The sequence below is a fragment of the Leptonychotes weddellii genome, chromosome X (assembly GCF_054177405.1).
Source record: "Leptonychotes weddellii isolate Sample4059 chromosome X, ASM5417740v2, whole genome shotgun sequence".
NCBI classification, from domain to species: domain Eukaryota; kingdom Metazoa; phylum Chordata; class Mammalia; order Carnivora; family Phocidae; genus Leptonychotes; species Leptonychotes weddellii.
This window is the reverse complement of record NC_138385.1, coordinates 25,418,031-25,431,617: the sequence shown is the minus strand read 5'-3', so window position 1 is coordinate 25,431,617 and position 13,587 is coordinate 25,418,031. Positions and strand designations below refer to the sequence as shown.

The following is a 13,587-nucleotide window of genomic DNA, read 5'->3' as shown; positions in this document are numbered from 1 at the left end:
TATAAACATTTTTTTCAACTTCTCAATACAGCAGCTCTGTAGTATTTTAAAAAAATACCTTCTGAAGTAGAAGCTGAAGTGGTGCTTTTCTTTGGCTCATCATCCTCTACTGGTGTGTGTTCATCAGAGCTGAATTTAAAGAAGATGGTTGTAAGAATCAGAAAAGTGATAAAATGTGAATCATGGAGTATAAAAATATAGAATCAAAAAATTTCAGTAATGACACCAATTAATTGTCCAAGAACAATTAAAAGCAAACACTGGAATGACTTTGTAAAGGTATAGTTCGAGGGTCTACCACCTTCAAAATAATGTAATAATCATTTACATTTGCATAATGCTTTAGAATTTACAAAACACTATTCAAACTAAAAGCAATGGGTAAATTTTCAGAAGAAGCCACAGGGCAAATGTACAGAACCATAAGGAAAGATGGAAAAAACAAGAGGGGCGCCTGGGTGGCTCAGATGGCTGAGCGTCTGCCTTCGGCTTGAGTCGTGGTCCTGGGATCAAGCCCCGCGTCGGGCTCCTGGCTCAGCAGGGAGTCTGCTTCTCCCTCTCTCTCTGCCTCTCCCCCTGCTCATGCTCTCTTTCTCTCTGATCTCTGTGTCTCAAATGAATAAAAAAATCTTTTAAAAAAAAAAAAAAGAAAAGAAAAAACAAGAGATAAGAAGACCAAAGGAAGACCTCACTTTATTCTATGTGTATAAAGGGCATATGGTAGAGCAGCAACTGTTCTGTCCCCAGAGCAAGAAGAACCTAACACACTACCATATAAAGAGATTTCTTTCTATTATAGATAATTCTGAAAATGAGTACTATTAAAATTCTATAATAGTTTAGAAGAGGATGGGGTGGCTGGGTGGCTCAGTCAGTTGAACGGCTGACTCTTGGTTTTGGCTCAGGTCATGATCTCAGAGTCCTGGGATCGAGCCCTACATCCAGCTCCACGCTCAGCGGGGAGTCTGCTCCCTCTCCCTCTGCCCCTCCCACTTGCTCTCTCTCTTAAAATAAATAAATCTTTGGGGTGCCTGGGTGGCTCAGTCGGTTGGGCGTCTGCCTTTGGCTCAGGTCATGAACCTGGGGTCCTGGGATCGAGCCCCGCACTGGGCTCTCACTCTGCGGGGACCCTGCTTCTCTCTCTCTCCCATGAATAAATAAATAAAATCTTTAAAGAATATATTAAAAAATAAATAAATCTTTAAAAAATAGTTTAGAAGAGGAATTTTCATATCATATAATCTTTTAATCTGAAGACAACATCTGGAGTAATTTAGGTATTGCCTAGAAAATTATTTGTAGTGTTCCTTCCAGCTCATTCTTTCAGTTCAGATTCTCTGATCATTTTCAAAGGTATCTATAAGAACAAGTTTCAAATAATAATTCTATCACCCTGTCACAAAACACAAGTATATCTGTCAAGCACATTGTTTCAACTCAAAGTAGACTTAGAGAGGGAAGAAGAACCTTATGCACGGCACCAAAGGAAAAAAAATAAGAAAAAAAAGAATTAGGCCTTCAGATACTATTTAATACAAGAAAACTAACTAGGAGTACCTGGCTGCCTCAGTTGGTGGAGCATGAGACTCCTGATCTTGGGGTTGTAAGTCTGAGCCCCATGTTGGGTATAAAGATTACTTAAAAATAAAATATAAAAAGAAAATAAATGAAACTGTATTGGTATATTCATTTTTTTAAAAAAAATCCCTTTGGGAACAGAATAAAGAGCCCAAAATAAACCTATGCATATACAGGAAACCAAGCTATGACAAAGGAGTAAAGAAAAAAAGAGGAGTAAAGAATATACCCAGGCGCCCCCTGTTACATTTGTTTTTTAATGGGAAATCTAAAAACCAGGGCACCTGGGTGGCTCAGTTAGTTAAGCATCTGCCTTCGGCTCAGGTCGTGATCCCGGGGTCCTGGGATTGAGCCCCACATCGGGCTCCTTGCTCAGCAGGGAGCTGCTTCTCCCTCTCCCTCTGCCTGTAGCTCCCCCTCCTTGTGCTCTCTTTCTCGTTATCTCTATCTCTCTGTCAAATAAATAAAGTCTTTAAAAAAAAAACAAAAAACAAAGGTAATGGGGCACATGGATGCCTCAGTCAGTTAAGCATCCGACTCTTGATTTTGGCTCAGGTCATGATCTCAGAGTCGTGAGACGGAGTCCGCTTCGAGCTCCGCGCTGAATGTGAATCCTACTTAAGATTCTCTCTCTTCCTCTGCAGCCCCCCACCTCCCCTTGCGCACCATGCTCTCTCTCTCTCAAAAAAAAAAGGCAGAGGATCTGAATAGACATTTTCCAAAGACATATAAATGGGTAACCACTATATGAAAAAATGTTCAATATCACTAATCATCAGGGAAATGTAAATCAAAATGAAAAAGAGATAATAACTCACCTGTTAGAATGGCCATTCTCGAAAAGACAAGAAATAACAAGTGTTGGTGAAGATGCGGAGGAAAGGGAACCCTTGCACACTGTAGGTGGGAATGTAAATTGGTATAGCAGCTATGGAAAACTGTATGGAGGTTCCTTAAAAATGAAAAATATAACTACTGGGGCACCTGGGTGGCTCAGTCGATTGAGCGGCTGCCTTCAGCTCAGGTCATGATCCCAGGGTCCTGGGATCGAGCCCCACATTGGGCTCCCTGCTCAGCGGAGAGCCTGCTTCTCCCTCTCCCTCTCCCTCTGCCTGCCTCTCTGCTTGCTTGTACTCTCTCTCTCTCTGTCAAATAAATAAAATCTTTAAAAAATATATATAACTACCATATGATCCAGCAATTCCACCTCTGGGTATTTACCCAAAGAAAACAAAAACACTAACTTGAAGATGTATGCACTCCCATGTTCACTGCAACATTATTTACAATAGCCAAGATATGGAAACAACCCAAGTGTCTATGGAGGGATGAAGAGATGAAGAAAATGTAGTATAGGAGAGGGTATCAACATGGTGGAGTAGGAAAATCCTGAGCTCATCTCCTTCCATAGATATACCAAAATCTACAACTACATATAGAACAACTATCTCTGAGAATGAACTGAAGAGTAGCAGAACAGATCATATGTAACTAAGGATATAAAGAAAAAGCCACAATGAGAAGGGTAGGAGGGTCAGAGACACAGTCTAGTCAGGACCCACACCCTCAGCATGGTGACCAACAGCAGAAGGGATATCATAACTGTAGAGTCCCTCACTGAGAAATAAGAGATCTGCGTTCCACATCAGCCTCCATAGCCTGAGGGACCTATACCAGAAAGACAAGCACCCATAATGCCTGGCATTGAAAATAAGTGGGGCCTATGTCCGGGAGAGTCAGAGGGCAGTGGGAAATTGAGACTTCCCTCTTGAAGGACACACCAGTGCAGAGGCGTTAGTTTGAAAAGTACCTAGGTTAGAGGTGAAGGAGATCCAAGGAGACTAAGTTTAGGGTGTGTATGGAGGGGCAGGGATCTGTCTGAACCTTCTCCAGGGAAAGAAGCATTGGCAGGCCCCATTTTCTTTTTACTTCCCTTACATCTAGCTGGTCCGGTGCTGGCGGGTGCCATTTCTGACACTCTCCATCTACTGTGCTAGCACTACTTGCATAGACTCACCCCACCCAACCTGTCTACCCTGGCCTGGCACTCCTCCCTAGCAGCTCCCTACCCACCATACCTAGCAGGCATCTTTGGCCAGGACCAGCACACCCTCCACCCAAGGGCTCCTGCCCTGGAGGCCCAGTCCTACACACTAGAGTGTCTGCATCAGTCGCATCTGGACTTTGCAGCCAGCTGCACCAAAAGCCTGCCCTACTCAACAGTGCTCATGCAGCTCACAACCAGTCCTTATAGCCAGCTGTGCCAAGGGCCAACCCCACACACCAGCATGCCCACACCAGCTGCAACCAGGCCTGTCAGGCAGAGGGAGAAGCAGTCTCCCTGCTGAGATATGTGACCAAGAAGCAGTCTCCCTGCTGAGATATGTGACCAAGACACATTATAATCAGAGTGTCAAGAGTTAAGAGATAAAGAATCTTAAAAGCAGCAAAAGGAAAACAACTAGTTACATACCAAGGAACCATAAGTCTATAAGCTAGTTTTTCAGCAGAAACTTTATAGGTCAGAAGAGAACAGCATGATATATGCAAAGTGCTAAAACGAAAAAGACTCACAACCAAGATTACTCTACCCAGCAAGGTTATCACTCAGAAGTGAAGGAGAAACAAGGAGTTTCTCAGACAAGCATAAGGTAAAGGAGCTCATCAATACCAAACCAGCCTTACAAGAAATGTTTAGGGGACTTAATTTTAAGTAGAAAAGAAAAATCGTAACTACAAGTAAGAAAATTATGAAAGGAGTGGTGCTTGGCTGGCTCAGTTAGTGGAGCATACGACTCTTGCACTTGGGGTTGTGAGTTGGAGCTCCATGTTGGGTGTAGAGATTACTTATAATAAAATCATTTAAAAAAAAGGAAAATTATGAAAGGAAAAACCTCACTGGTAAACGTAAACATATAGTAAAGGTAGTGGATCAACCACCTACGTAGCTAGTATGAAGGTAAAAAGACAAAAAGCAATAAAATCAGTTAGACCCACAATAATTAGTCAATGGAAACATAAAATAATAATATGTAAAATATGATGTCAAAAACATAAAACATGGTGGGGGGATGATGTAGTGCTTTTAGAATGTATCTGAACTTAAGTGGGCACTAACTTAAAATGGATTGTTATATACATAAAATGTTATATATGAACCTCATGGTAACCACTGACCAAATACCTATAATAGAAAAACAAAAAATAAAACAAACATAACACTAAGGAAAGTCACCAAATCTCAAGGGAAGAGAGCAAGAGAAGAACTACAAAAACAATCAGAAAGGGATGCCTGGGTGGCTCAGTTGGTTAAGTGTCTGCCTCCGGCTCAGGTCATGATCCCAGCATGGGATCAAGTCCCACATCTGGCTCCTTGCTCAGCAGGGAGACTGCTTCTCCCTCTGCTTACCACTCCCCCTGCTTGTGCACTCTCTCTCTCTCTGACAAATAAATAAAATCTTTAAAAAAAAAATCAACAAAATGGCAACAAGTCCATACCTATTAATACTTTTTTTAATCAATAATTACTTTATGGGCACCTGGGTGGCTCAGTCGTTAAGCGTCTGCTTCGGCTCAGGTCATGATCCTGGGGTCCTGGGATCGAGCCCCGCATCGGGCTCCCTGCTCGGCGGGAAGCCTGCTTCTCCCTCTCCCACTCCCCCTGCTTGTGTTCCCTCTCTCGCTGTCTCTCTCTGCCAAATAAATAAATAAAATCTTTAAAATAAATAAATAACCAACCAACCAACCCACCAACGGGTCAATGAAGAAATCAAAGAGGAAGTCAAAAATTACCCTGAGACAAATGAAAATGGAAGCACAACAGTACAAAATCTATGAAATGCAGCAAAAGAAGTTCTACAAGGGAAGTTTTATACAGGCCCAACTCAAGAACCAAGAAAAATCTCAAATAAACAATCTAATCTTACGCCTAAAGGAACTAGAAAAAGAACAAAGCCCAAAGTTAATAGAAGGAAGAAAATAATAAAGATCAGAGCAAAAAATAAATGAAAAAGAGACTAAAAAGACAACAGAAAAGATCAATGAAACGAAGAGTTGGTTCTTTGACAAGATAAAATTGATAAAAACCTTTAGCCAGATTCATCAAGAAAAACAGAGTGCCCATATAAATAAAATCAGAAATGAAAGGGGATAAGTTACACCCAATACTACAGAAATAGAAAAAAATCATAAGAGACTACTAAGAACAATTATGTGCCAACAAATGGAACAACTGAGAAGAAATAGATAAATCATCTAAATCAGGAAGATTACAATACAGACTGATTACTACTAATGAAATTGACTCAGTAATCAAAAAACTCCCAACAAAAGAAACTCCAGGACCAGATGGTTTCACAGGTAAATTCTACCAAATATTTAATGAATTAAGACCTATACTTCTTAAACAATTCCAAAAAATTGAAGAAAGAACAGACTCACTCTATGAGGCCAGCATTATCCTGATACCAAAACCAAAGACACCACAAATAAAAAAAAAAGTTACAAGCCAATATCCCTGATGTATGTAGATGCAAAAATCTGCAACAAAGTATTAGCAAACCAAATTTTATACTACATTAAAAAGATCATACACCATACTAAAGTTGAAATTACTCCAGAAATGCAAGGATAATTCAATATGCACAAATCAATGTGGATATACCACATTAACAAAATAAAGGATAAAAATCCTACGATCATCTCAATAGATGCAGAAACAGCATCTGACAAAAACTCAACATCCAAATAAGATACAAACTTTCAACAAAGTGAATATAGAGAAAACACACCTCAACTTAAGAAAGGCCAGATATGACGAACCCATAGCTAACATCACACTCAACAGTAAAAAGCTGAAAGCTTCACCCTAAGATCAGGAACAAGACAAGGATGCCCATTCTCACCACTTTGATTCAACATAATACTGAAGTCCTAGCCACAGACAAGAAAAATAAAAGGCACCCAAATTGGTAAAGAAGAAGTAAAACTGGGGCACCTGGGTGGCTCAGTTGGTTAAGCGACTGCCTTCAGCTCAGGTCATGATCCTGGAGTCCCAGGATGAAGTCCCAGGATCGAGTCCCGCATCTGGCTCCCTGCTCAGCAGGGAGTCTCCTTCTCCCTCTGACCCTCCCCCCTCTCATATGCTCTCTCTCATTCTCTCTCAAATAAATAAATAAAATCTTTAAAAAAAAAAAAAGAAGTAAAACTGTCACTATTTGCCAATATATGTAAGAAAACCCTACTCTACCATCCATGTTGTTTGTCAATTGTACCTCAAAAAAAAATCCCTTTGTAAGGCTAACACCTGACACTCAATCTGCTATTAGGCTGAGGAAAAAACATTTCAAAATAATATAAATATATTTGTCTTAATACTGAACCCTTCTATGAATAGGAAATTAGCACCCCTATGAATTACAATTTAAGAAGAACAATGAAGGGGCGCCTGGGTGGCTCAGTCGGTTAAGCGGCTGCCTTCGGGTCAGGTCATGATCCCAGGGTCCTGGGATCGAGCCCTGAGTCGGGCTCCCTGCTCAGCAGGGAGCCTGCTTCTCCCTCTCCCTGCCGCTCTGCCTACTTGTGCTCTCCACCTCTCTGTCAAATAAATAAATAAAATCTTTAAAAATAAATTAAAAAAAGAACACTTAATATGTTAAAATCCACTAGCAACATGTTTTAATTATTAGGTATGTTCAATGTTTTTAAATTCTAAGGGGTAGAATAGCATAAATCACCAAAAAGAAGAAAAAACATGAGCTGTACTTAAAAGTTCTTCATTTAACAAAAATTTTGACAACTCTCTGGATTTAAACAAATGTTACATTTTTTAAAAGTATTTTTTAATCACTTACTCTGGTTCTGGATTCTTTGGAGAAAGTCCCCATACTTCAGGAGCTCCCAATTCTCCAATCCTCTCTCTCTCACTTAATCTCCTAGAAGATATAGGCATATAAATTATAATTCCATGGCTAAATTGTCTCCTAAATACATAATCAATTCAAAGGAGTCCATTTAAGTCCTATTTTCCTATTTTAAAAGTTAAATTAATAAATTAAGTATACTCATTATAATTTGATGTTCTTGATAGTACTATCAAATGGTACAGCCTACAGACAGCCTGAGGCCAGACCAGAAATACAGCCTCAAAGGCTATCAAGTCCATCTCTTCTGCCTCTTGCATGACATAGCTCCTAACTGCTCATTTCGTCTTCTACAATATGTGACACAAACAGTTTTATATTTGGAAATAACTTCTTTGTTTACACACATTTATGAGAGTAAAGAGCAGTCTCTACTTTTGATTTAGTCAAACCCGTTTTCAGAAACTTAGGAATTAATAAAGAAAATTAAAATGAAGCATTAGAAATAGAAAATAAAGAGAGCTCTGAAAATGAAAGAAAAGTTTTATTTGATAAAAACTGTCCTCAACGAGATACAGGGTTTTTTTTCTCCGTTTTCCCTTTAGTTTCTTTTTGGAAAAGGACTATATTCTCTATCTTCTCTTGCAGGACACGAAAAATTTATGTTTGTGATTTTTTTTTAATTTTGCTCACAAAATACAAAAAAACGAAGACTCAATTCCTCAAAGTTTAGCTGCTAGTGATTCCATTTGTTAAAAACACACACACACACCAAACCCTTACAAAATAAGCTGGTTTGATTGCTTTAATATACTGTTTTTTACTTCTTTATTCAGGAGAAAAGGTATTATAATCATGCAGAATTAGACTCAGGTTTCCCACTTGAAGAAGTGCCTAAAAGGGTTATACTTTTAACCCAACTTGTAATATATATGCAGGGGGAAGTATGACAGGCTATAAGAACAGTCAAGTTCTCATCCCTGCTGCCCCCAGCTTCATCTGTACTCTTAAGATAAACTATTCATCTTCTAAATGTACAAATGCAAATTTCATCCAAGAAGTTCTGACATCTTTTGATGAGGATTGTCCAGTAGGAAGTTGGCTGCTTTTTGACTAACACAGCCAGGAGGTAACTCTGAAAAATTTAATTTGGAGAGGTAGGTCTCCAACCTAACTCCGTACTGTTTTTATGGTTTCTGCTTCCATTCAGGAAACCCTAGTAGCTAACACTCAAGGACTATTAATTCTGTTCCAGGAACTAATCATCACAACTCTAAAAGCCTTGGCGCCAATTTTATCCCCTTTTAAATGGTTAGAAATAGAGCTCAGAGAAGTTCAGAAACTTGCTCAAGGTCACACAACTATGAGGCTGCAAAGCATGGCTTCAAATTCAGGCATTCCGATTCTGGAGCCTTTCCTCTTCATTGCTATCCTTTATTACTTCCCATTCTTGGAAGAAAAAGATTTATGGAGACATCTCCCAGCTTTGGAATCTTAACCTGACCCTCAATGCCTGTGATACTCTTAAATTTCTTTTTTAACACAGAGCACATGTAGGGGCGCCTGGGTGGCTCAGTTGGTTAAGCGTCTGCCTTGGGCTGGGGTCATGATCCCAGGGGTCATGATCCCACATCGGGTTCCCTGCTCAGCCGGGAGCCTGCTTCTCCCTCTCCCTGCCGCTCCCCCTGCTTGTGCTCTGTCAAATAAATAAATAAAATCTTAAAAAAACACACCACAGAGGACATGTAAAGCACCTAGTACAGTGCCCGACAGAATTTAACACTCAATAAGCATTAGCTTTTAAGACTTACAGGACAATAATTATAACCCTTTTCCTTGATCCTTCTTAAACTATCCACTTTCCCACTCCAACACTCACTCATGAGAGGGCACCTGATCTCACCCCTGACCTCGTTTTTCACGGTCAAATTGAGACCATTTAACAAGACCTTTTTCAACGTAGCTTAATCAACAGTTCAGCAGGTCACTTTTCCCACATTCAATCATCTGGGCTCAGAGGGTTTTTTCCCCCTCGGATTTAAACTCTTCCTCTCCAGCCTTCCCGACATTTCCACCGTACACATCCTGTCACCTCAAACCTGACTGGTCATTCAGCAAGCAGCGGTGGTACGCCTACCAAGTGCTAGGCACTGCTAATCTTGTGATCAATAAAACAGGTGTCTTCTTTGCCACGAGCTCAATCGAGTGCGAAATGAAAGCACGCTTCCAAATAATAAAGACACGACCAAGCGAATACTGTAATTCGGGGAGGTCTGGGGCTCCCGACAGAACCGCTCCAAGCCAGGAGGCAGAAGTAGTAGCGGGGACACCGGAGCGCGGTACGAAGGGCCCCGAGGATGAGTGAAAACCCAAGGGAAGAAAGGGGCGGAAAAAGGCGTTCTGGGGGTCGGGAGGTGGGGTGGGACCAAAGGGATAGAAAGGGGCGCTCGGCAGAGAGCGAAAAGCGAAAAGTCAGACTCCCAAGTCGGGTGGGCTCCCGCGAGAGGTGTGCCCATCTCACTCACTTCTGCCGCAGGCTCTCCTCCCTCTCCTTGTCCAGAAGGCTAGGCCACGGCTTGTCGCTCCCGTAGGGGCGCGAGTAGCCGCCATAATACGCGGTCGAGGAGGCTGAAGCGAAGGGGTTGCCCCGCGGCGCAGAGGGCCGCTCCCGGGAGCGTGACCGCGAGCGGGATCGGTAGGACTGGTTTCGGGACCCCTGACTGAAGCCGCCCGGCTGATGGCTGAGACCATTCCGAGAGCAAGAATGCGAGCGAGAGCTAGAGCGCGAGCGACGGCCCCGCGGGGAGCGGGCGGATTTGCTGGGCTTAGGGCTTCTCGACGAACTGCGACGCTTCCCCCCGGAGCCCGAGGCCTCCCCATCAGGGCTGCGCGAACCCGACACCGGAGCCATTGCGGCCGCTGGGTCCCCTAAGCGACTAGAGAAGGGGGCGCTCTCGCGAGCCTCGGAAGATCTCAGTTGGTTCGGCTCCCAAACCCGCCGTAGCGCCACCGCCCGAACCTGAGGGAACCTTGGAAACAGTTCCGGGTACGTCGGCAAATCCCTTCCCCCGACCTAGGCGGTCCTGCCCACAGGACGGGGATCTGTGTATCGGTATAAAGAAGTCCGTGGGGCAACCGGATCCACTCATCCTTCCGGTCCCGAGTGAGGCTCCTCAAATCTAAACTGGACTAGAGGGCTTGTCCTTTCTTTAGCATCGAGTTGAAATACCTGAGGAGAAGGGCGATAGGTAACAGAGACATTTCACTGAGCGGCCGTGTGAATAACAAAGCCAATGTAACTTTACATAAATATATATGTTTGTGTGTATGTGGCTGTGTGTAGGAGTACACCCACACCCCCCCACAATTTTTTTTCCTTTTTTTTTTTTTAAAGATTTTTATTTATTGGGGCGCCTGGGTGGCCCAGTTGGTTAAGCGACTGCCTTCGGCTCAGGTCATGATCCTGGAGTCCTGGGATCGAGTCCCGCGTCGGGCTCCTTGCGCAGCAGGGAGTCTGCTTCTCCCTCTGACCCTCCCCTCTCATGCTCTCTCTATCCCATTCTCGCTCTCAAATAAATAAAGAAAATCTTTTAAAAAAAAAAAAAGATGTTTATTTATTTGAGAGAGCGCGCGAGAGCACGAGCGGGGGGTGGGGGCAGAGGGAGAGGGAGAAACAGGCCCTCCACTGAGCAAGGAGCCCGAAGCGGAGCTCGAACCCAGGACTCTGGGATCATGCCCTGAGCCGGAGGCAGTCGCTTAACCGAGCCACCCAGGCAGCCCCACAATTTCTTCTTTCTAATCCCAAACAAAATAAGGAGGGTTTATCGAAATTGGTGGTGAGCTATGATGGTCTAAGCCCCATTTTGCCCAGTTAGCTTAGAGGGCACAAATTTTTGTTAATAATTTGAGCCTGATATACTACAGTTAAGTTCACAGCCCAGAGAAAATTGCTTATTTATTCTCCAGAAATTCATCTCCACTAATATGCAGCAGCAAAAGGAATTTGTAACCCCCTTCTTGTCCAGCCCTTTAAACTAGTCCCCTCATATGCTAACTCAGCAATACATGGTTAATGGTTATCTATTCTATTCTATTCATTTTATACTGTTTTTAAATGAAAGAACATTCAAACACTAATTCTACAGACTTTAATTTTTGAAGGTACAGTGAGTTTGCCATGGAAATTCAGAATCCAGTCTACTAGTAGCTAGATGGCTTTTTGAGCCTTTCCTCCTAAGAAGTAACTTATCAGACCATGAAAACTCATGCCATCGATTATTGGAAACCTCCCTTTTTAGAACTTAAGGGAAAGATGCTAACAGAATGTAAATGGAAAAAGTGGACCGCACTATTGGATATCTTCTATGTAAAAACCGTTGATCATGGGATGAGGGCCAAGGACTGAATTGAGTAGGAGAAATTATATGATTTGGGATGCGGATTTGGAGAGGTTTCTTTTTTTTTTTTTTTTTTAAAGATTTTATTTATTTATTTGACAGAGAGACAGCTAGAGAGGGAACACAAGCAGGGGGAGTGGGAGAGGGAGAAGCAGGCTTCCCGCGGAGCAGGGAGCCCGATGCGGGGCTCGATCCCAGGACCCTGGAATCATGACCTGAGCCGAAGGCAGGCGCTTAACGACTGAGCCACCCAGGGGCCCCGTTGGAGAGGTTTCTAATAAGAAAGTTCTGGATGGGGGCACCTGGGTGGCTGAATCAGTTAAGCCTCTGCCTTCGGCTCAGATCATGATCCCAGGAACCTGCTTCTCCCTCTCCATTTGCCACTATCTCCACTTGTGCTCTCTCTCTCTCTGTCAAATAAATAAAATCTTAAAAAAAAGAAAAGAAAGTTTTGGATGGAAAACCTACACCTAACTTTTGCGACGCCAGGCTGTACACTTTCACATCTACTGCCTATAAAAGCCAACTTTGCAACAGCACTTGGTCTACCTGCCCAATGTCTGGTAGGCATGCACTTTAGTTCCAATGATAAAACCCATACCCCAGCACCTCTGGTTGGCACGATAATAAAAAATAATTTTAAAAAGTTAAAAAAAAGTTTAGTATAAAGTGTGAAGCCCTCTGGTGCTGGGCTTTTGCTCCTTGGGAGTTTTTTGACTACGGATTCAATTTGATTATTAGTAATCGACCTGTTCAGATTTTCTATTTATTCTTGATTCAGTCTTGGAAGATTGTATGTTTCTAGGAATCTATCCATTTCTTCCAGATTGTGCAATTTGTTGGCATATAATTTTTTGTAGCACTCTCTTACAATCCTTTGCGTTCCTGTGGTGTCACTGGTAACTTCTCTTTCATTTCTGATTTGATTCACCTGAGTCCCCTCTCTTTTTTTTCTTGATGAGTCTGGCTAAAGGTTTATCAATTTTATCTTTTCAAAGAACCAGCTCTTAATTTCACTACCTTTCTTATTGCTTTTTAAGTCTCTATTTCATTTATTTCTGCTCTGGTCTTTATTATTTCCTTCCTTCTACTCACTTTGGGCTTTGTTCTTCTAGTTCCTTTAGGTATAAGGTTAGATTGTTTATTTGAAGTTTTTCTTGTTTCTTGAGGTAGGCTTGCATTACTATAAACTTCCCTCTTAGAACTGCTTTTGCTGTGTTCCAAAGATATTTATTTATTTATTTATTTATTTATTTATTTATTTACTTACTTACTTATTTATTTTGACAGAGAGTGCAAACAGGGGGAGTGGCAGGCAGAGGCAAGGGGAGAAGCAGACTCCCCACTGAGCAGGGAGCCCGATGCGGGGTTCAATCCAAGACCCTGGGACCACGACCGGAGCCAAAGACAGACACTTAACTGACTGAGCCACCCTGGTGCCCCTTTATTTATTTTTTTTTCCCAGAGATTTTTAATGTTATATTTTCATTTTAATTTGTCTCAAAGTATTTTTTATTTCCTTTGACAATGCTTTTGTCCTAAAGAACGTTCCTACAGATTCCTGCCCCTTTAGCACATACCCTAAAATTAGTCAATAAATCTTCATGTAAGGCCCAGGTGCTTTTCAAACTATTGCCTATGTGCTGGGTCTGAGTTTACGCACAGGCCCTTTAGTAGTGGAGCCTCAGTTTTCTATAGCCCTCTGACTCCCCTAGAGTTATGCCCCTCTGATTTTCAAAGCCAGACATTAT

General features: G+C 42.1%; 1 protein-coding gene across 1 annotated transcript in view; it reads right to left on the bottom strand.

Moving 5' to 3' along the window:
- Positions 1 to 10,489, bottom strand: part of NKAP (NFKB activating protein) — a 16,770-nt gene extending 6,281 nt beyond the window's left edge. The window contains exons 1-3 of the mRNA XM_081809308.1: positions 9,965 to 10,489; positions 7,431 to 7,511; positions 59 to 129 (exon numbers count right to left, since the gene is read on the bottom strand). Coding sequence (XP_081665434.1) covers positions 59 to 129; positions 7,431 to 7,511; positions 9,965 to 10,350 — 538 coding nt within the window. The 5' untranslated portion in view covers positions 10,351 to 10,489. The remainder of the gene's footprint in view (positions 1 to 58; positions 130 to 7,430; positions 7,512 to 9,964) is intronic.
- Positions 10,490 to 13,587: the final 3,098 nt, after the last annotated feature.